Source organism: Camellia sinensis, chromosome 1 (genome assembly GCF_055761805.1).
Source record: "Camellia sinensis isolate YWXY chromosome 1, ASM5576180v1, whole genome shotgun sequence".
NCBI lineage: Eukaryota > Viridiplantae > Streptophyta > Magnoliopsida > Ericales > Theaceae > Camellia > Camellia sinensis.
The window spans coordinates 198,005,898-198,022,895 of record NC_138961.1 but is presented as its reverse complement, the minus strand read 5'-3'; the positions used below and the strand labels follow the sequence as shown (position 1 = coordinate 198,022,895).

At 34.8% G+C, this 16,998-nt stretch overlaps 1 protein-coding gene across 2 annotated transcripts; it reads left to right on the top strand.

Annotated features, from left to right (window-relative positions):
• The first annotated feature begins 2,224 nt into the window (after positions 1–2,224).
• Positions 2,225–6,590, top strand: LOC114285260 (thiosulfate sulfurtransferase 18). Of its 2 annotated transcripts, none has more exons than XM_082891670.1 (6): positions 2,225–2,535; positions 2,621–2,701; positions 4,874–4,953; positions 5,075–5,145; positions 5,291–5,344; positions 6,228–6,590. In XM_082891670.1, the coding sequence occupies exons 1-6, from the start codon at positions 2,519–2,521 to the stop codon at positions 6,375–6,377; spliced, it is 453 nt and encodes a 150-aa protein (XP_082747796.1). In that variant the 5' UTR covers positions 2,225–2,518; the 3' UTR covers positions 6,378–6,590. The 2 variants fall into 2 exon arrangements, with proteins under 2 accessions (XP_082747796.1, XP_082747798.1); XM_082891672.1 differs by having other exon boundaries at positions 6,189–6,311.
• The last annotated feature ends 10,408 nt before the right edge of the window (positions 6,591–16,998 follow it).

Sequence of the window (16,998 nt, the reverse complement as noted above, 5' to 3'; positions counted from 1 at the left end):
CAATCTCAATCATTACACACAAATTAGCAAAAAAAAATCCACTAAAATCATAATAAGGGTAAATGTGAAAACTCCGCCCATGCCAATTCAAAGGAAAATATTCCTTACCAATTAAATAAGACCAAATGGTTCATAAAAAAAACGTAAGACTAAATGGATTATCATTCCCTAATTTGGGATTTATCGGTAATTTCTCCTAAAAGGAAAACAAAGAACATACATTTTTCACGAACTTTTAAAAAAAAAATTATATGTCTTTGATTTTTATTTTTATTTTTATTTTAAATTTAGATTCATTTTTCTTACACCATATAATTTATTTATGATTGAAAATAGAGGGCATTTAAAATTTTAAAAAAAAAATCTATGAAATGTTATTTAAAAATAAAAGTATTTAAAAACTCTAGTACGAAAAGTATATAATTTGAAAATAAAAAGAATTAGAGAAAATGATAGATTAGTCTCTAATAAAATGTATTTATTAGGCTTGTGGGAATTGGGTTGGCTTTTTGATTTTTTGACTTTTTTTATTTTTTTTGTAAGAAAAGAGTGTAATGATTATGGATTGGATGTGATGTTTTGTTTGTTGTGGTTAAAATAACCTATTTTGTCTTTTGTGGCTAAAATAACCAAAAAAAACCTACAAAATCACTTCCCAAACGGTGCCTTACTCTTTTTTGTATGATAGTGAATGCGATTAATCATATTTAATACATCCTTAATAAGTGCTACAAAACCGTTCATTTAATCTTGTTTATATTCCTCATCTTTATACACTAAGGTGAAGTTTAGGAATTACTTAGAACATTTCCAACGCAACATCTATTTTTTTTAAAATGAAGGATTTTCATCTCTAATCCATCCTCTAAATTCATATCCATTTGGGAAGAAAACGATCCTCTATATTTGGAGAGAGATGAAAAATAGAGGATCACTCTAAAACACTATTTATTATTAGGAAATTTTAATATACACCTCTTTAAAAATGGTATATTATATGCACTCTTAATTTGTCATTTTATTCTTTAGTTATAATCAATTTTATTCTTTAGTTATCACCTATGAATTTTTTAGTTATATTTTATATTGTGCTTAATTATGACATTTTTAAAAAAAAAATTATGATTCAAAAAATTAAAATTATACTATTTTTATTTTTAATTATAAAAATATATAATATACACTATCTAAAGTATGCGCACCATAATATTTTCTTTCATTACCACAAATAAATAGGTAGGGGAGTCAGACATTCGGATGATCAACCGATTCTTATTTCGTTTTATGAAAATAATAAAAATTTGTGATCGAAGTTTGAATAAATAATGTGGGTGTTTGAAAAGTGATTATTTTTTAAAGTTTTTAATTTTTTGGCTATTTTAGTAGATTATTTTTGTTTTTGTGTTTGGGAAGAGAGGAAGAATTTTTATTAGAATTATATATTGAAAAATGTGTTTGAAATGATGTTTAAGACTGAAATGATAAATTTGTCTATAATCTCATTTTTTTCAAATCAAGTTTAAAGGGACAAAGGCCCTGTTTGGTAGGGTTTATTTCCATTTTATTTCAGCTTTTAGCTTAATTTAAGTTATTTTGATGTGTTTGGTTCAGTTTAACAATACGGCTTATAACTTTTTGTAAGTCAAAAATCAACTTATTCTTTGAGTGTAGAGGAGAAACTTAATTTATAAGTAAAAAATCAGCTTATATTCACAGTTATAAGTCATAAGCTATTAAGTTATAAATTATAATCACTTTCCCACAATTTTACCAAACGGGACCAAAATTACCATTTAATTTTCTGAAATGATGAGACTGCCCCTACTTGTACCTACACTATCACGTTGACAGTGTAAGTTACCCCACTGCTGAGTTATATATATATATATATTTTTTTTACATCAATGAGTGGTTAAAAAGCCTTTTTATATTTAGTAATGATTCAGACTACTAATTTTAGTATTCTAATGGAATACTAATGACATAGCAATAAATAAAAAAAATTAAATCAAAATAAACTAAAATCAAAATATCACATCAGTATGAGTGAAACCCACTATCAACTCATTAGAGCTATTTTAAAGTTCAAAAATTAAAGTTCTAAAATATTTTTCTTTTATATTAGAGGCTAAAAACAGCCTGTAGCCACGGTCCCAACACGACCAATAATTGACTCTAAATCTACTTTTTTGAATAAAAAATATTTTGATAAGAGGATTGGATTGGACTGGAGATGCTTTTAAAATAGACCTCAGTAAGTAGTACACGCAACTGATCCACTGAAAACAATGGAGTTTGTCGTGTTGGAAACTTGGAAGACGTAAAACCACAAGCACAACCACACAACACAACAACAAAACCAACAAGCGAGTGAGCAGTCACAGCCTCTTCAAGCACCCACCCCACCACACCACTAACACCACCTCTCTCCTCCGAACCAAGCAAACAGCACACCCGCCGAGATCTGCAACCCACCCCTGAGATCACGATCCTCCACCGCCTCCTCCACTTCAATTTCATGGACACCCAACCAAGGTATACATACATATTTGTATAGTTTGAAAAACATTTGAATGTGGGCTGTTCTTGAATTTATTTATACCTTTTTTTTTTTTGGCAGCAAAGCACCAGAAGTGGTGACTATTGATGTTCACGCTGCTAAACTTCTCATCACTTCAGGCCATCGTTTTCTCGACGTTAGGTTAAAACTACCCTATTCCACTATTTATTTCTGTCAATTATGAGTTTGGGTGGTTTACTTTTCGGGGCAAAATTTTTATAGCATTTTACACTTTAATTTTATATTTTGCATGTAATTGATCCAATTAATAATGATGGTTCTGATTTTTGACTGAAAATAAAATTTTGTATTTTATCTATTGTGTCAATTTTGTTGGGCTTTGATTATATGAATCAAATTTGTGTAAGCTTAGGGATGTGGGAGTTGACATAGAGATGAGAAATTAGAGAAATAGATCTTGTACATGGATTTGGTCTGCTAAACTATCTAAGATCTAGCTTGTTGGCCAATCTTTAATGTATTCAAAAAAAAGAATTAAAGAAAAGGAGAGAGACTTTTTTATCATAAAAATCAAAATAGTATATAAAAAAAAATAAAACTAACAGATTCTTGTTTTGTTATAAAAATAAAATTAGAATCCGAAAAAGAAAAATTAATAAAACAGAAAATAAATTAATTACTTACCTTATTAATTTCTCGAACAAAATTTTGATTAAGTCCAATGTTTAACACTGTGTTCTTAAGACAGATTCGTCCTCTCCACGGTAATTTCATATTGCAGACGCCTATCTCTCAGGATAAAATAATTAACAACGAATAATAGCAGCACTACACACTATTTGCACAACGAACACACTTTGTGTTTACACTATTTCTCATAGAAAATTAATGCAGCAAAATGAAGAGATTAACAGCAGCAGAGAAGAACGAAAATTGAAGGAAAATCCAAATGAAGAACTTGTCCATTTATAGGTGTAAATGTGGCTTTTTAGGTTTGAATCCAACAGGTATGGTACCTGTTCGAACAGATAAAGAACCTGTCTAGTTTGAATTGAATAGGTAAGGCACTATTTCGGTTTAAATTTGAACAGATACTGAATCTGTTCAGTTTAAATTCAAACAAATATAAACCTGTTTGGTGGAGAAAAAATCTGGACATTATTTCGGAATTAATTTTGAAATTTAAATTCCAAAAAATATAAGAATTTTAATTTTAGAAAAAATAAAATTCAAAACTTTTTGGTCCACAAAGATGTATTGGGCCGGACAAGCCCAACCTCACTCCATGTACCTAGGCCCAGCCCACCCGAACGACGGCAAGCGTGCTTGTTTTGGATCCAATGGGTCCAACTCACTTTGTCCATAACCTCTCCCTCTACAAAACTTAAGTGCCCCTTAAGGCTTACCCCAAGTTCTAAATCCAAACCTTATAAATCCACACAAAGTTTGTCTTTCAAAACAATGTGGGACAAATGTTAATTCGACCTTTATGGAAATTTCACCAAGAATACCATTTATGTGGAGTTTACTTTGGTTTTAATTTCTCATTCACCCAATAATGGTTTTGAGTAATCAAATATACTACGTGAATCACAGTGCGGCATAGAACACGTTATCACTTAGACCCGCCAACTTTGACACATGAGTCTCACCTAAAATTTAGAAAAAATCTATTTTTTTCCAATCTATTTTTCAAACCATTTCTAACATAGCTCTCATACCATGTAATGTTGCCAAAGGGCATTATTACGTTTATAGTCGTGTCAATTTTGTTCTATTTTTCATTAAAATACTGATGATCATTATCAATTAAACACAAAATGTAAAATTAAACGGTAAAATTGTTGCTATTAGAATTATATATGAATTACATTAACACAATAAGTAAACAAGAGGGACTACTACCCCAGTTTACATTAAACATGTGTGTTTGGTTATATTTTAAAATTATGGGTAAATTACAAATACACTTTTGATATTTGTTTAAAATACAAAATGTCTTCTGTGATTTGAAAAATTACAAATATCTTTCTATCAGAATTTTTATTTAACAGAATTAATTAAAAAAGTAAAATTTCTAACTGTTCATCTATATAATATTAAAACTATCTGAATTATTAATTGAAATAAAATTTTAATATTATTAAAAATTGTTAATTAATTTGATGATTTATTAATAAAAGGACCTATTTGTTATGAAATTAAAAATCTTATGAGGCATAATGTAATTTTTAGAATTACAGAGAATAATTTATAGTTTAAGTAAATCTCAAGATGTGTGTTTGAAATTTATCCTAAAATTAAATTTTATTGTTTTATAATTTTGGGATTATTGAAATGAATAATAACTAGGACGGAGGAGGAGTTCAAGAAGGGGCATGTAGATGTTGAGAATGCTTTGAACATTCCTTACATGTTTAACAACCCTGAAGGTTAATTTTTAGCCTCATCCAAATTTTTTTTTTTTTTTTTTAATTTCTTACTTTGGGATTTTTGGAGTAATCCCAATTTATGAAAATCTGTTGTAAATATATATATATTGTTGAATTTCAGGAAGGGTGAAGAATCCTGAATTTATGGAGCAGGTTTTATCAGTTTGCAAACCAGATGATCACCTTGTCGTGGTAAATATAAAATATAATATTATTGTTGGTTTTAATTTTATCTTTCTAGTAAAATACTTCATAAATCACCCGCAAAGAATTAAATAATTGGTGAATTATTGTTTCTGATTTTACTGTTTTTGTTTTTTGTTTTGATTGTTCAAAGGGATGCCAAAGTGGGGTGAGGTCGGTCTATGCAACAACTGATCTTCTTAAAGCAGTAAGTTTATCTTCTCAATTCTCTCATTTTCTAATTTCTTAGTTTATATGTATCATTTGCAATAAATAGATATCTCTTTTAACGATGGAATATCCAATATGGATTTTTTGTCAAATCTATCACATATTTTAAAATTTAAAAAAGAAAAAAGAAAAAAAAAGACAACTAATCTATCCTTTATGCTATGTTTGGTTGGGGGATTTGAGAAGAGATTTGAAAACGGAAATGGAAAAGGTAAGTGAAATGTGAATAAATTATGCCTATATTTCACATAGTTTCACACATCTTTTTCCTTTTCCTTTCCAAATCCCTCCCTAAATTCCTCAACCAAACACAGCATTAAAGAGGAGAATGACTTTTTTTCATCATTTTTTTTCAAATAAAAATAAATAAATGAACCGCATGATCTCTGTAAACAAATGCTTTGGCCTTTGGGAATTAATTTCTGATGGAGCCTGGAAGGGGTGAGTGGGAGCAGTTGCCCCATTGACTTTTTAAAAATTATAATATTACCGACATTTTTTAAAATATTTTTAAAATTGCTCTACCATTAGTTTGAAAATGTCAAAAATTACCCATGTTTTAACAATTATTTAAAACTTTTCCTTCCATTTTTTTATTGTCTTTATTAATAACACTTGTTTTTATTCCCTTACTCTCCCTCTCTCTCATCTATTTCATCAAATAAAAAAAAAATTGTGTATTATTTTTGGAAAACTTTGCCTCACTAGACAAAAATTAGGAATCGGTCTCAACTTTTCACTCAGGTGTTTACAATAACCATGCTCTTTCTTAATTTTAGTTTTAATTTAATTCAATTTTTCTTTCTATAAACCCTCATCAGGAAATAAAAGAGCAATTTGTTGTGTAATGGGAATTGCAGGATTTCAAGAATGTGTGCAATATGGGAGGAGGCTATCTTGCATGGGTGGAGAATGGCTTTGCAGTGACCGAACCCTCAGAAGAGAGGAAAGTGGTGGAGAATGGCTTTTCGGAGACCAAACCCTCAGAAGAGGAGAAAATGGTGCTTTGAATAATTTTTCTTTTAATATTTACAACATTAACTGTTTTTTCGTTGATGTAATCAACTCTATGTTCCACATATCTTCACCGATAAGCATTTTACAAATCTATTATAGAGTTTATTTCCGATGCAAAAACAAACATGCTTTGACATTTTGAATCAATTAAGTTTAAAGTCGTGATATATAAGTCGAAGGGATCGGTTTCTCACTAGAGCATTCAATGGGGCTTGTAAGTCTCACTACGAATTTTATTTTAATGGTTTAAGCTGCTCATATTTGTGAGATCCTATGTAAATCACCAATGAAAAATTAGATTGATTTAATAATCGAATTAATTAGGTTGATCAGAATGACAGGGAACTACGGGGGGAAGTGACAAATACGGTTAGGGTGGCTTGGTGGGTTTTGTGATGGTGCTCGGTAGCTTGGCAGGGGTGGGCAAATGTTGAGAGACATAAAGAAAAGAAGAAGAGAGAGATGAAAAAGGAGGGAAATAGACACTTCAAGTTGATTTACGAGGAGATTTCACCTCTTTAAAAATATTTTAATTAATTCCACTTTGGGTTTTGCAATTTAACAAATTTTCTCACTAATTTGCTCTAATTTTTTTCTCTTATAAATATCACTTTTCTAGAATTTCTCCTAATTTGAATTGGTTGTGGTTTCTCATATTTTAACAATCCAAATGAGCATTTGAATTGGTGGGTTTAGTTATGACATTATTTTAGTTATTTTCACAATTCTCATGTTGTATTTAATTATAACTTGGAAAATTAAAGTTATGTTATTTTTCTTTTTAGTTATAAGGGACATATGGTGCACACTATTTGAAGAATGTATACCATAGTATTTCCCTTTGTTACCGCAAATAAATAGTTAGGAGAACAACTAGTCGGACATCCGGTTCTTATTTCATTTTGTGAAGAAAATAAGAATTTGTGATTAGAATTTGACTAAATAGTAATTTACTCTAAATCCACTTTTTGAATAAAAAAAAAATATATATTTTGATGAGAAGATTGGAGATGCTCTTAAAATAGTCAAAATAGCAAGACCTTAGCGGTACACGTAACTGATCCACTGAAAGCAATGGAGTTTGAAAATGGAAGATATGAATCATATTTTCAGGGTTTGTCCAAAAGCTGTTGTTATTTGGTCCTCTCTTTTTGAAAGGGAGTGGTATAGAGATATATGGAATAATCCTCTGTTGGAATGGATCAAATTTAACTTAAAAAAAGGGGCTATTGTTTCTGAACAAATCTCCTGGAATACTTTGTTTGCTATTTCTCTTTGGAAGACTTGGAAAAACCACAGCACCAAATGGTTTGAAAACAGAGATCCATACACATGAGAGTTTGAAATTTATATTTGATTTTTCTAGAGATATTCACTTGGCATTTACTATTTCTATTATTTATCTCAAACTCTCACCCCAACTAATTAGATGGTATCCTCCTTATACTATTAAGTTGAATATAGATGGATGCACAACAGGAAGGTCAGGATATGATGGGTTTGGTGGGCGGTTCTGAGATGAAGCAGGAAGCTGGATAAGCAAGTATTATGGTAGATTGGAAAATTGCTCAAGTTTGGAAGCGAAGTTTTGATCGGTGTAAAAGGACTAATTATTCTTCTCCAAAGGGGTATGACTAAGGTGATTGTGAAGACGGATGCTACACAAGTCATAAAGCTGTTGGAAGATGGATTGAGTGGAGACAGCCCCTTTCAAGGCTTGATAGAAGACGCAAGGATCATCATGAGAGGATGTGAATGCACAATCCAACATGTCCTGCGCGAGGGGAATTCCTGTGTTGATGCTATGGCGAAGTTTGGTGCAAAACAACCAATGGAGCTCCTGGTGGTGAACGATCACCCAGCAGAAGTGCACAGCCTCTTGTGGCTGATGTGTTAAGTTTATCTAGGAAGGGGGTGTAGCCTTTTTTATTTGTCGTTTATTTTCGAAGAAAAAAAAAAACAATGGAGTTTGTCGTATTGGAAACTTGGAAGACGCAACCACAAGCACAACCACACAACACAACAAAACCAACAAGAGAGTGAGTATTTACAGCCTCTTTAAGCTGTTAAAAAAATCTAATTTTCAATAAAATTTTATTTTGTGTCAATTTGAAATGTAGGCTTCATTTGATATGTAAGTTGGTTTTTTAGTTTTTAGCTTTTTTAGTAGGTGTTTGGCATCCCCTAAAAATGACAAAAAGTCAAAAAGTCATTGAAAAAGTAAAAAAGTTAACACTATTCACATTTGGGCAAGCAAAAAAGGCTGAATAGACAGAGGGTAAAAAGACAAAAATGTCCTTAGTTTTGTCCCCTTTTAACAATGCACTTTTGGTGGACAAAAAAAAACAGTGCAACACAATACACTGACGTGGGACTTCACTGACATGCACGAAAAGCATGTCAGTGCTTAGAAGGGTAGAAAGGTAATTTTGCTAGTTGATACAATATTTTAATACACATTTTTTTGTAAAAAGTCAAAAAATTATCCCAAACATACATCTTTTTTCCTCTACTTTTTTAGCCAAAAAGTCAAAAAATGCACTTATATTGTTTACCCCGAACAACCCTTAAAATTTGTGACTAAAAAGTCACATTTTGGTTGAATTTTTTGGCTTTTTTTAAGAGTGCTGTTATTAGCACCTACCAAAATTCTTTGGACCCTCCATTTCTTTGGACCCCAACCCAAAATCCTAAATTTTAATAATATTTTTTTGGACACCCCACTTATTACCAAATCTACCCATATTCAAAATATTTTCATAATGAAATGCACACCCACCTAATTTTTCATCATTCTCCTTCCCTGACTCACTCAATCTTCAGAGTTTTGAGCTTTGGTCAAGTATAGAATTCTTGAACCCCAAACCTCCATCACTCTCGTCGCCGTCTCAGCCGTCAACGGAGCATTCCGACAACTCTCATCTTCTCTGAACGCTCTCCGTATCGCCGAATCAGTAACCTCTCCCATCCTCTCATCATCATCTTCTTCGTTGCTTTTTGTATCTTTGTCATCACTGAGATCGATCAAAGATACTCTAATTTCTACGAGATTTGCATAACCGTTTGCAAGATGAGAAAAAACAAAATTATCGTCTGAATCGCCATCAGAATTCTGAATGTAGCCCAAAACAATTTGTTCACCACTGTGTAGCCGAAAAAATGTATTTTGTTCAGAACTGTTTTGTCAAACAATAATGATCCTGTCAGCACTGTATGTCTAAACAAAATTTGTTCATCACTGTGTAACTTGAATCCATTCCAATTCACAACTTAAAATAACATGAATTAAATCCATTCAAAATACATAACTTAAATCCATTCCAATTCACTCTTTTCTATTCTAAGTTAGTTTAACAAAGAAAATTACATAACTGACTATCTGCATTAATGTTCGGAACCTATGTATTGAACGAAAGGATTATGTTCAGTACTGTATTACCAAACATAATTCTAACAGTCAGCAAACCAGTACCGAACAACTCGAACGAAACAAGAACGACTGAAAACGACCGAGAATGTTAATACAAGACAGATAAACGACCGAGAATGTTGTCCTCGTCCTCCATTGCTCTACACAGTGAAATAAGTGATGAAGTATATGTTATACTTGAAGCAAACTTTCAAGTTCAATAGCGTTGATGATGGTGATGAAGATTACACATTTAGGATTTAAGATGATTATGAAAAATAATAGATTTATGATTTATGTTAGTTAGTTATGAAAAGTAATAAGTTTATAGTTTACAAACATGGAATACGTATAGTTGGAGTTGGAGGTAGGGGTGGGGGTGGGGGTAGGTGTCCAATATTATAGAGTATTAGTTCTTATTGATAGGTGGGTGTTCTATTTAATAATGTCTTTTAATGTAATTTTACTTTAGGGTATAATTGTAATTAAAAAAAATTATAAAATGGGGGGTCCAAAGAATTTTGGCAGGTGTTAATAGCAGCACTCTTTTTTAACTCTTGTGAGAGAAAAACATGGCCCTGTGTAGACGCACCCTTGGGCCTCATTACAGTTCGGACTCAAATGTCACGGTCCTACATCTAATCTTGCAGAGTGCAATGCAAGACCGATGAATCATCAAAGAGTCCAAATCCGACAAATCGTTTTTGAAAACAGATTTTTTTGAAAGAAGTGTCAAACACGGACTGCTTTGCCAGATACAGAGTCGCCACCTAAATATTTTATTTTTGGAGAAATTTAAGAAACCCTGACTCGTTGCCTGAGGCCACGTGTCCGTCATCACCAAAGTTGCCTCGGCTCGGGAACTTGGGTACGATTGGGGAAGGTCACTTCATGAGCACCCCCGCTCGATCGATCAAAGATCGGCCTCTACTAACCATGATATCTAGTTTTGAAAACATTATGCGTTCTTATTCCGGTTATTAGCCTAGATTTACTATGTGATGCGCACAGCATACAAGTATAGACTGGATCGCCTGAATTGGAACGAAACATTTCATGTTTGTTTTGAAAACGGTTTGCTACTCGCAAGTAGGCTAAAATGTGGATTTGCCACCCTCAGGTGGGCTTAGAAAACATGATGATTTGCCACTCTCAAGTGGGCTTAAAACTCACAATTGATGAATTGTTCCAATCCAAATAACCCAACCTTCACCCACAGGCATTCAGACAGGTATATCACATAAGCAATTAGCCTCATGGTAAGCATGCTATCATGGCAGTCACTCACACACATGTGGGGATGCTAAAGCATAAACACTTACTGAGTACTCCAAGCCAAAACAGAAACTAGTTAGAAATCAATGCATGATCCTAAATATACAGAAATGTCTAATGCAACACATGCAAAAATGCAACTACAATAGGCTCGGCTATTCTAAGATGGCATATGATGATGCTACAGCTAACACGTATTCAATTTTGGAATTGAAATACAATGCAGTTAGTATGATGCGTCAAGCCCGGTGCATGCAATACAGATGAATGATGCAAACATGCTATCATGCTGTATGTTAATTGAAACATGCCCTAATCTAACCATCATAAGCTGGTAAATAAAAGGGAGAAAGACGTGGGGTTGGAAGACATACATCACACACGCACACTTATTACAGTTGTGCCCTCGCTCGGAGGGTCCGAATAAATAATACAATCCGAATGAATAATTACAGTCCGAATAAGTACAAAACTCTAATTAATTAACAAATTAATCTAGGAAAGCAGGTAAATTAGCACGCAAATCCATGGACCGCCTCAGCTCTATTCCAAATGATGAATGATGCATGCTTGAGTTGTCTTGCGCAGAAATCCATTACGATGCCCCAGTTTGCCTCTGTTTGCAATTGTTCTTGGAATATTGCGCAACGCTCCAGAAGGCCGCTGATTTCTGATTTACTGCAACAGAGAGCAACAAAGGGGCATGGCAAAGTATTTTCACATATGTATGCATGACTACTCTTCAAGGAGTGTAGTCCTCGATCCTCGTGCCACCAATCACGCATATCGATGCATGATGGTCGAGGAGTCGAATTGCACAACTCAATATGAAATGAATGCACATGAAAACACAACAATACCTAAACTCCATCATGGATAATCCGGAGTGTCGGCGACAGGGAATTGAGACACGTTCCGTCACTCGGAGTACGAAACGTACCTCGTTTCCCGTGCTTGGGCTAACTCCTATCCCAAACACGATGCCAATGAGATGGCATACACAATGCGATTAACATACAACTTAGCATACGCAATGCTATGAAATGGCATACACGATGCTTGATGTAACATGGCATACACAATGCTCTAACATGCAATCTAGCATACGCAATGCTATGGACCGAAATGACATACACAGTGCACGATGGACTTACACCAACATGAGTGGACCTCAGCCATACTCACATCAGTGGCCATTAGATGAAAATGAGACAACCGAAATGTGTGCACACATGCACGAATACCAAGGACCGAATCTAAGGCATGGAATGCCACTCTACCAAAGCATGGCAAGGGATGAAAGACGGCATACAAACATGTAATTTCCAGCACTGAAACATGATGCTAAATGGTCCCGAAACGTGGAAATATGACACCCGATGCATGAAATAAGCCTCGAAATTCAAAGCTAGGCACATGTATTGAATTATAACTATGCAAAGAAAGCATTATTTGGCCATGAAGTACAAAGACAGAGCCAAGGCAGTCCCAAAACATGCACATTTCTAATTTAAAGCATGACCAAAAAGTGCTAACATGATGGACTAAAATAGCATGCAAATTTGGCTAGCAAGCATGGTTTACATGGCATGTATATGAAGCGTATGAGAACTCATCAAACCAGCCAAAAACAGTGAATAAAACATAACAAAATATGCTCAAATAACCACTGAAATGCAGCCAACATGTGCAAAAATGATAAGCTCCTTTGAAAGGGCATGCAAGGGGTTACTCAACACATATATGATGGACACTTAGCATAGCAAAACCAACTTTGGAAATCAAATATGACAGCCCTAAAACTCACCAAAAAGGGCCTGAAATTGATCAATAAAGCATACAATGAAAGGTCCTCTTGAAAGGCCTTGAGGAGGGTTGTTCCACACATGCATGAGGGACATAAAATATGGCCAAAAGGGCCTTGGAAAGAGTTAAGGCAGACCTCAAAACCCTCAGAATGAGGCCTGGAACATGACTTCAAAGCATGCAAAAAGGGGTCCCTTTGGAAGGCCAACAAGACCACCAAACAAGACAAGGAGAGAGGGGGTCACTCCCCTCTAATTTTGGCTCTCAAAAATGCATCTAAGCCACTGAAAATCCACTAGATTTCAGTGGCTAAGAGGCCAAACCATGGCCAATGCAAGTGCTCTAATGCATAGCCCTAATCATGAAGAGATGAAGCATGCATAGGGAAAAGATGACCCCAAACAGAAAAGAGACCTTAACCAAACTTGAAGAGGAGATTAAAACAAGATATTTTTCAGTTTATGACAAATCTCAAAAATGTTCACAAGTAGGGCTAAGATATGATGCAAAATAAGCCTACAAAGAGGTACAAAGCATACAAGGGTGTAGGGGACCTCAAACAGAAAAGTGTCCTTAATCAATATTCAAGAGGAGCTCAAAATATGACACTTTTTAGTTTATGACAAAGTCCAGAAATACTTTCAAGTAAGGCTAATTAATGGAGCAAAAAAAATGCAAGTTTAAGGGAAATAGGTGCTTACCCTTGAAGAGCAGCAAAGCTGGAGCTTTTGGACCAAGTTGGTGAACCTTCAACCCTTGAAAATCAGTCCCAAAGTGCTGGAATGGATGGAGGAGGTGTGGTGCTAAGGGTTGTAGTGCAAATGGTCCAAGAAAACTAGGGTTTGGAGGCTCAAGTGTAGAGATATAGAGAGAGAGAGAGAGTGCTGTAAGCCTTCAAAGTTGTTCAACCCAAGGAAAAGAAGATCAGCCTCCCCTTTATAGAGGAGAGGCTTTAAAATATCCCAAAAGGGCTTCACATATCCTCCATACACGTGTATGGAGGATGGTCCAATTGCCTCACAGCTAGCACAGCTATGATGCATTCAGAGAGGGCAAAAAGCAAGAAGCAGGCTGGCCAGTTCAAGTGGCCGGTCGTCCACTCCCCCTGGTCGGCTGACCAGGGGTCAAAAGGTTCAAGAAGAATTTTTGGCCGGCCACTCCAAAAAGGTGGCCTCCCAAATGAGTGCAACACAGCTGTATAGTGAAAAACTAGAAAATGTGACCCAGGAGAAAGAAAAACCAGTTTTTTAGCAAGGTTCAAAAGGGTCAAGAAGAATTACTGGTCAGCCTATCCATATTGGTGGCCTCCTAGATGAGCACAACACAATGGTGGTATGAAAAGCCAAAAATTGTGGCTCAAAAGTGAGAAAAACCAGTTTACTGTCAGAAAAATCGGCTTTTGGAGAGAGAAAAAGAGAAAACTAGTTTTTTAGGGAAAAAGGTGGCCTCCCACCATCCTACCACCTCCCTAGCAATGAAAATAGGGTCCCTACCAAAAATGGACCAAGACGGATGCAAAACAAGGGTTCGGGGGCCAAAACGCGCAGTCCGGGGCCCCGAAAACAGGCTGCTAGGCACCGGAAGTGGTGTATGACCACGAAGGTGGTCTCCCAGGCCACAATGTCCCTTTAAAGGGAGGAAATAAGGTGTGTGCCAAAAATCGGAGCAAACGGAGGTAGTTAAGCAGTCCCGAACCGAGGCACACGGCCGACGACTCCGAAAACCAGAAACTGGGCTCCAAATGGAAAAAATGGCCTACGACCATGAAACGTAGCCTACAGTCACTGAGAGATGGTCTACGAGACCTCTCCCTCCCTTTGGAAAGAGAAAACAGAGAAAACAGGACCTGGTTCACAAACCGAGGCAAAGCACAAAAGAGCCCCGAAGTCCGGTAGGCAAGGCTCGCAGCCGGGACTCTGTAACTTCAGAATGAGCACAATATGCACTATCACCAAGCGCTCAATCGGTGACGTCTGAGTCTTAAGGTCGGTCAAAAATGGGGTTTCTACACCCTGTTTGATAAGAGACTTTTTGGCTTTTTTTAACTAAAATTCACAAAAAGATAAAATATGCTAAAATAGTCAATAAGATAAAATGTCACATCAAACTTATAATCATTTCATTTTTTTTTCTCACAAACATCACATTCAATTATAAAAAAAACAAAACAATTTTCCTAAACACAAAAATTTTAGCTTACTAAAATAGCTAAAAATTAAAATAGCATACAAAAATAGTCAACTTCCCAAACGAGGCTGAAATGATTATGGTTTGGATGTGATATTTTGTCTCATTGACTTTTTAACCTATTTTATCTTTTGTGACTATTTTAATCTAGAAGCTCCAAAAACCAACTTCCTAATTGAGGGCATAGTTTGTCATGTATTTGTATAAGATTTTGAAATCTTTGTAATTATCTTAGGGACACTTAGAGTTCGTTTGGGATATGGGTTGATTTTTTAGCTTTTCAACTATTTTAGCCTAAGGTCGAAAAGCCTCGTTTGGAATGAGTTTTTTAGTTTTTTTGATTTTCGTGAAAAAAAAAATGATTATGAATTAGATATGACATTTTGTTTTATTAAATTAAAAAATTTATTTTATCTTTTTATAACTATTTTAGCCCCAATCCACCACAACCTAACTTCGCAAAAGAGTGCTTAGCTTACTTCATGGGCTATAATTAGGGCTGTGCAAAACACCGCCTAATCCCCTAAAACCGTATCGATCCGCATCAATCCGTACCACTCTAACCGCCAACCGCGATTTAAACTTTAAAATTTATAATCCGTCAACCGAACCGCTCCACTCCACTATTGTGACACCCCCATTTTTGGGCATCATATATTAATATAAATAATTCAACATGATTAGGTATTAAGTTCCAATATAACAATTAAAGGAGTATGTTTCAAAGCTGAATCTTAATACAACCCCAAATGTTTGATTTCTTACACCAATCTCCGGACATTGTTACATAATACATAAAATTTCGTCAACATATGTAATAATGTGTGCAAGACAAGCCTTAATGGCTAGGCTAAGACAACTCTAAATGAACCATGGCTGAACTTCGGCAACTTTGACAAAATCTTCCCCAAGATTTTCTCTTTCTTCTTCACCTAGCATGAAACGCCGTGAGCTACGAAGCCCAATAGGATACAAGAAACCCAAAAAAAAATAGCCACTTCTTATAGTTTGAAAACTTATGCAATATGAACACAGTAGAGTTAATTAACAACATTTAAAAATATACAATCATCACGAAAAAAATAATAGCACAGCGAAAACAACATATATATATATATATATAGACATGATTCATCACGAATATATTCACAATGCAAATGTCAAGTTATCACAAAGTTCATAACGTAATCTCAATTAATTGTAAATTTGGTAAGCCTACGGTGACTCCCCGTGGAGTGTCGTCCTACCCAACCACTGACCCGGGCCAAGGACTATTTTGAACTTCCTCTTGATCGCGAGGCACTGGACCTAAGGATGTTACGTGCTAAGTTAGATACTCAGGGCGTATCATCAGTAGTCCGTCTCAAGAGAACCGGCCTTCTAGAGGTACTTCCTCTGTGTAAGACCCTCACTGCCACCCTTATCCCAAAACCAAATCCGTGAGGTCAGAATACGATCTGGGCCATGTCAAGGCTTCGCAAGCTAAATAATCACATTTCCTTAGAACCAAGGCACACCCTACACCAACAAAACCTCAATATACCTCTTCATTGTATTTATCTGCGTGCGCATGGTCCAAACTACCCATTTCATTTTCCCCTTATTATGGTCATAATAGCTCTTGATGAACATACACATATATAATTCATTCCAACTGCTCAAGCATATTTAAGTGCATGCAAGACAAAATATATAAGAACGAGGCAATACGAAAAGGGTTTAAGCCATCACTAATTTCATTCCAGATTCTGAACGTTTCCAACAAACTGTTCCCTCAAATAAAAATGTAGAAATGATATTTAAAATTTTTTATTTTCGGTGGAGTTATAGATTATTCAGTTGGGAACATTTTTGAAGAGGGCTCGAAGTTATTTGGCCACTAGAAGATGTCCAAATAAATTAAAAGCAGTAGGTAGCTCCAAGTTTGTCGCGTTTTT

What these genes read in the sequence shown, in the direction of transcription:
- LOC114285260 (XM_082891670.1), top strand. An exon ending in CATCGTTTTCTCGACGTTAG is followed by an intron (nt 2,702 to 4,873) that starts GTTAAAACTACC and finishes AATAATAACTAG; the next exon opens with GACGGAGGAGGAGTTCAAGA. An exon ending in CATGTTTAACAACCCTGAAG is followed by an intron (nt 4,954 to 5,074) that starts GTTAATTTTTAG and finishes GTTGAATTTCAG; the next exon opens with GAAGGGTGAAGAATCCTGAA.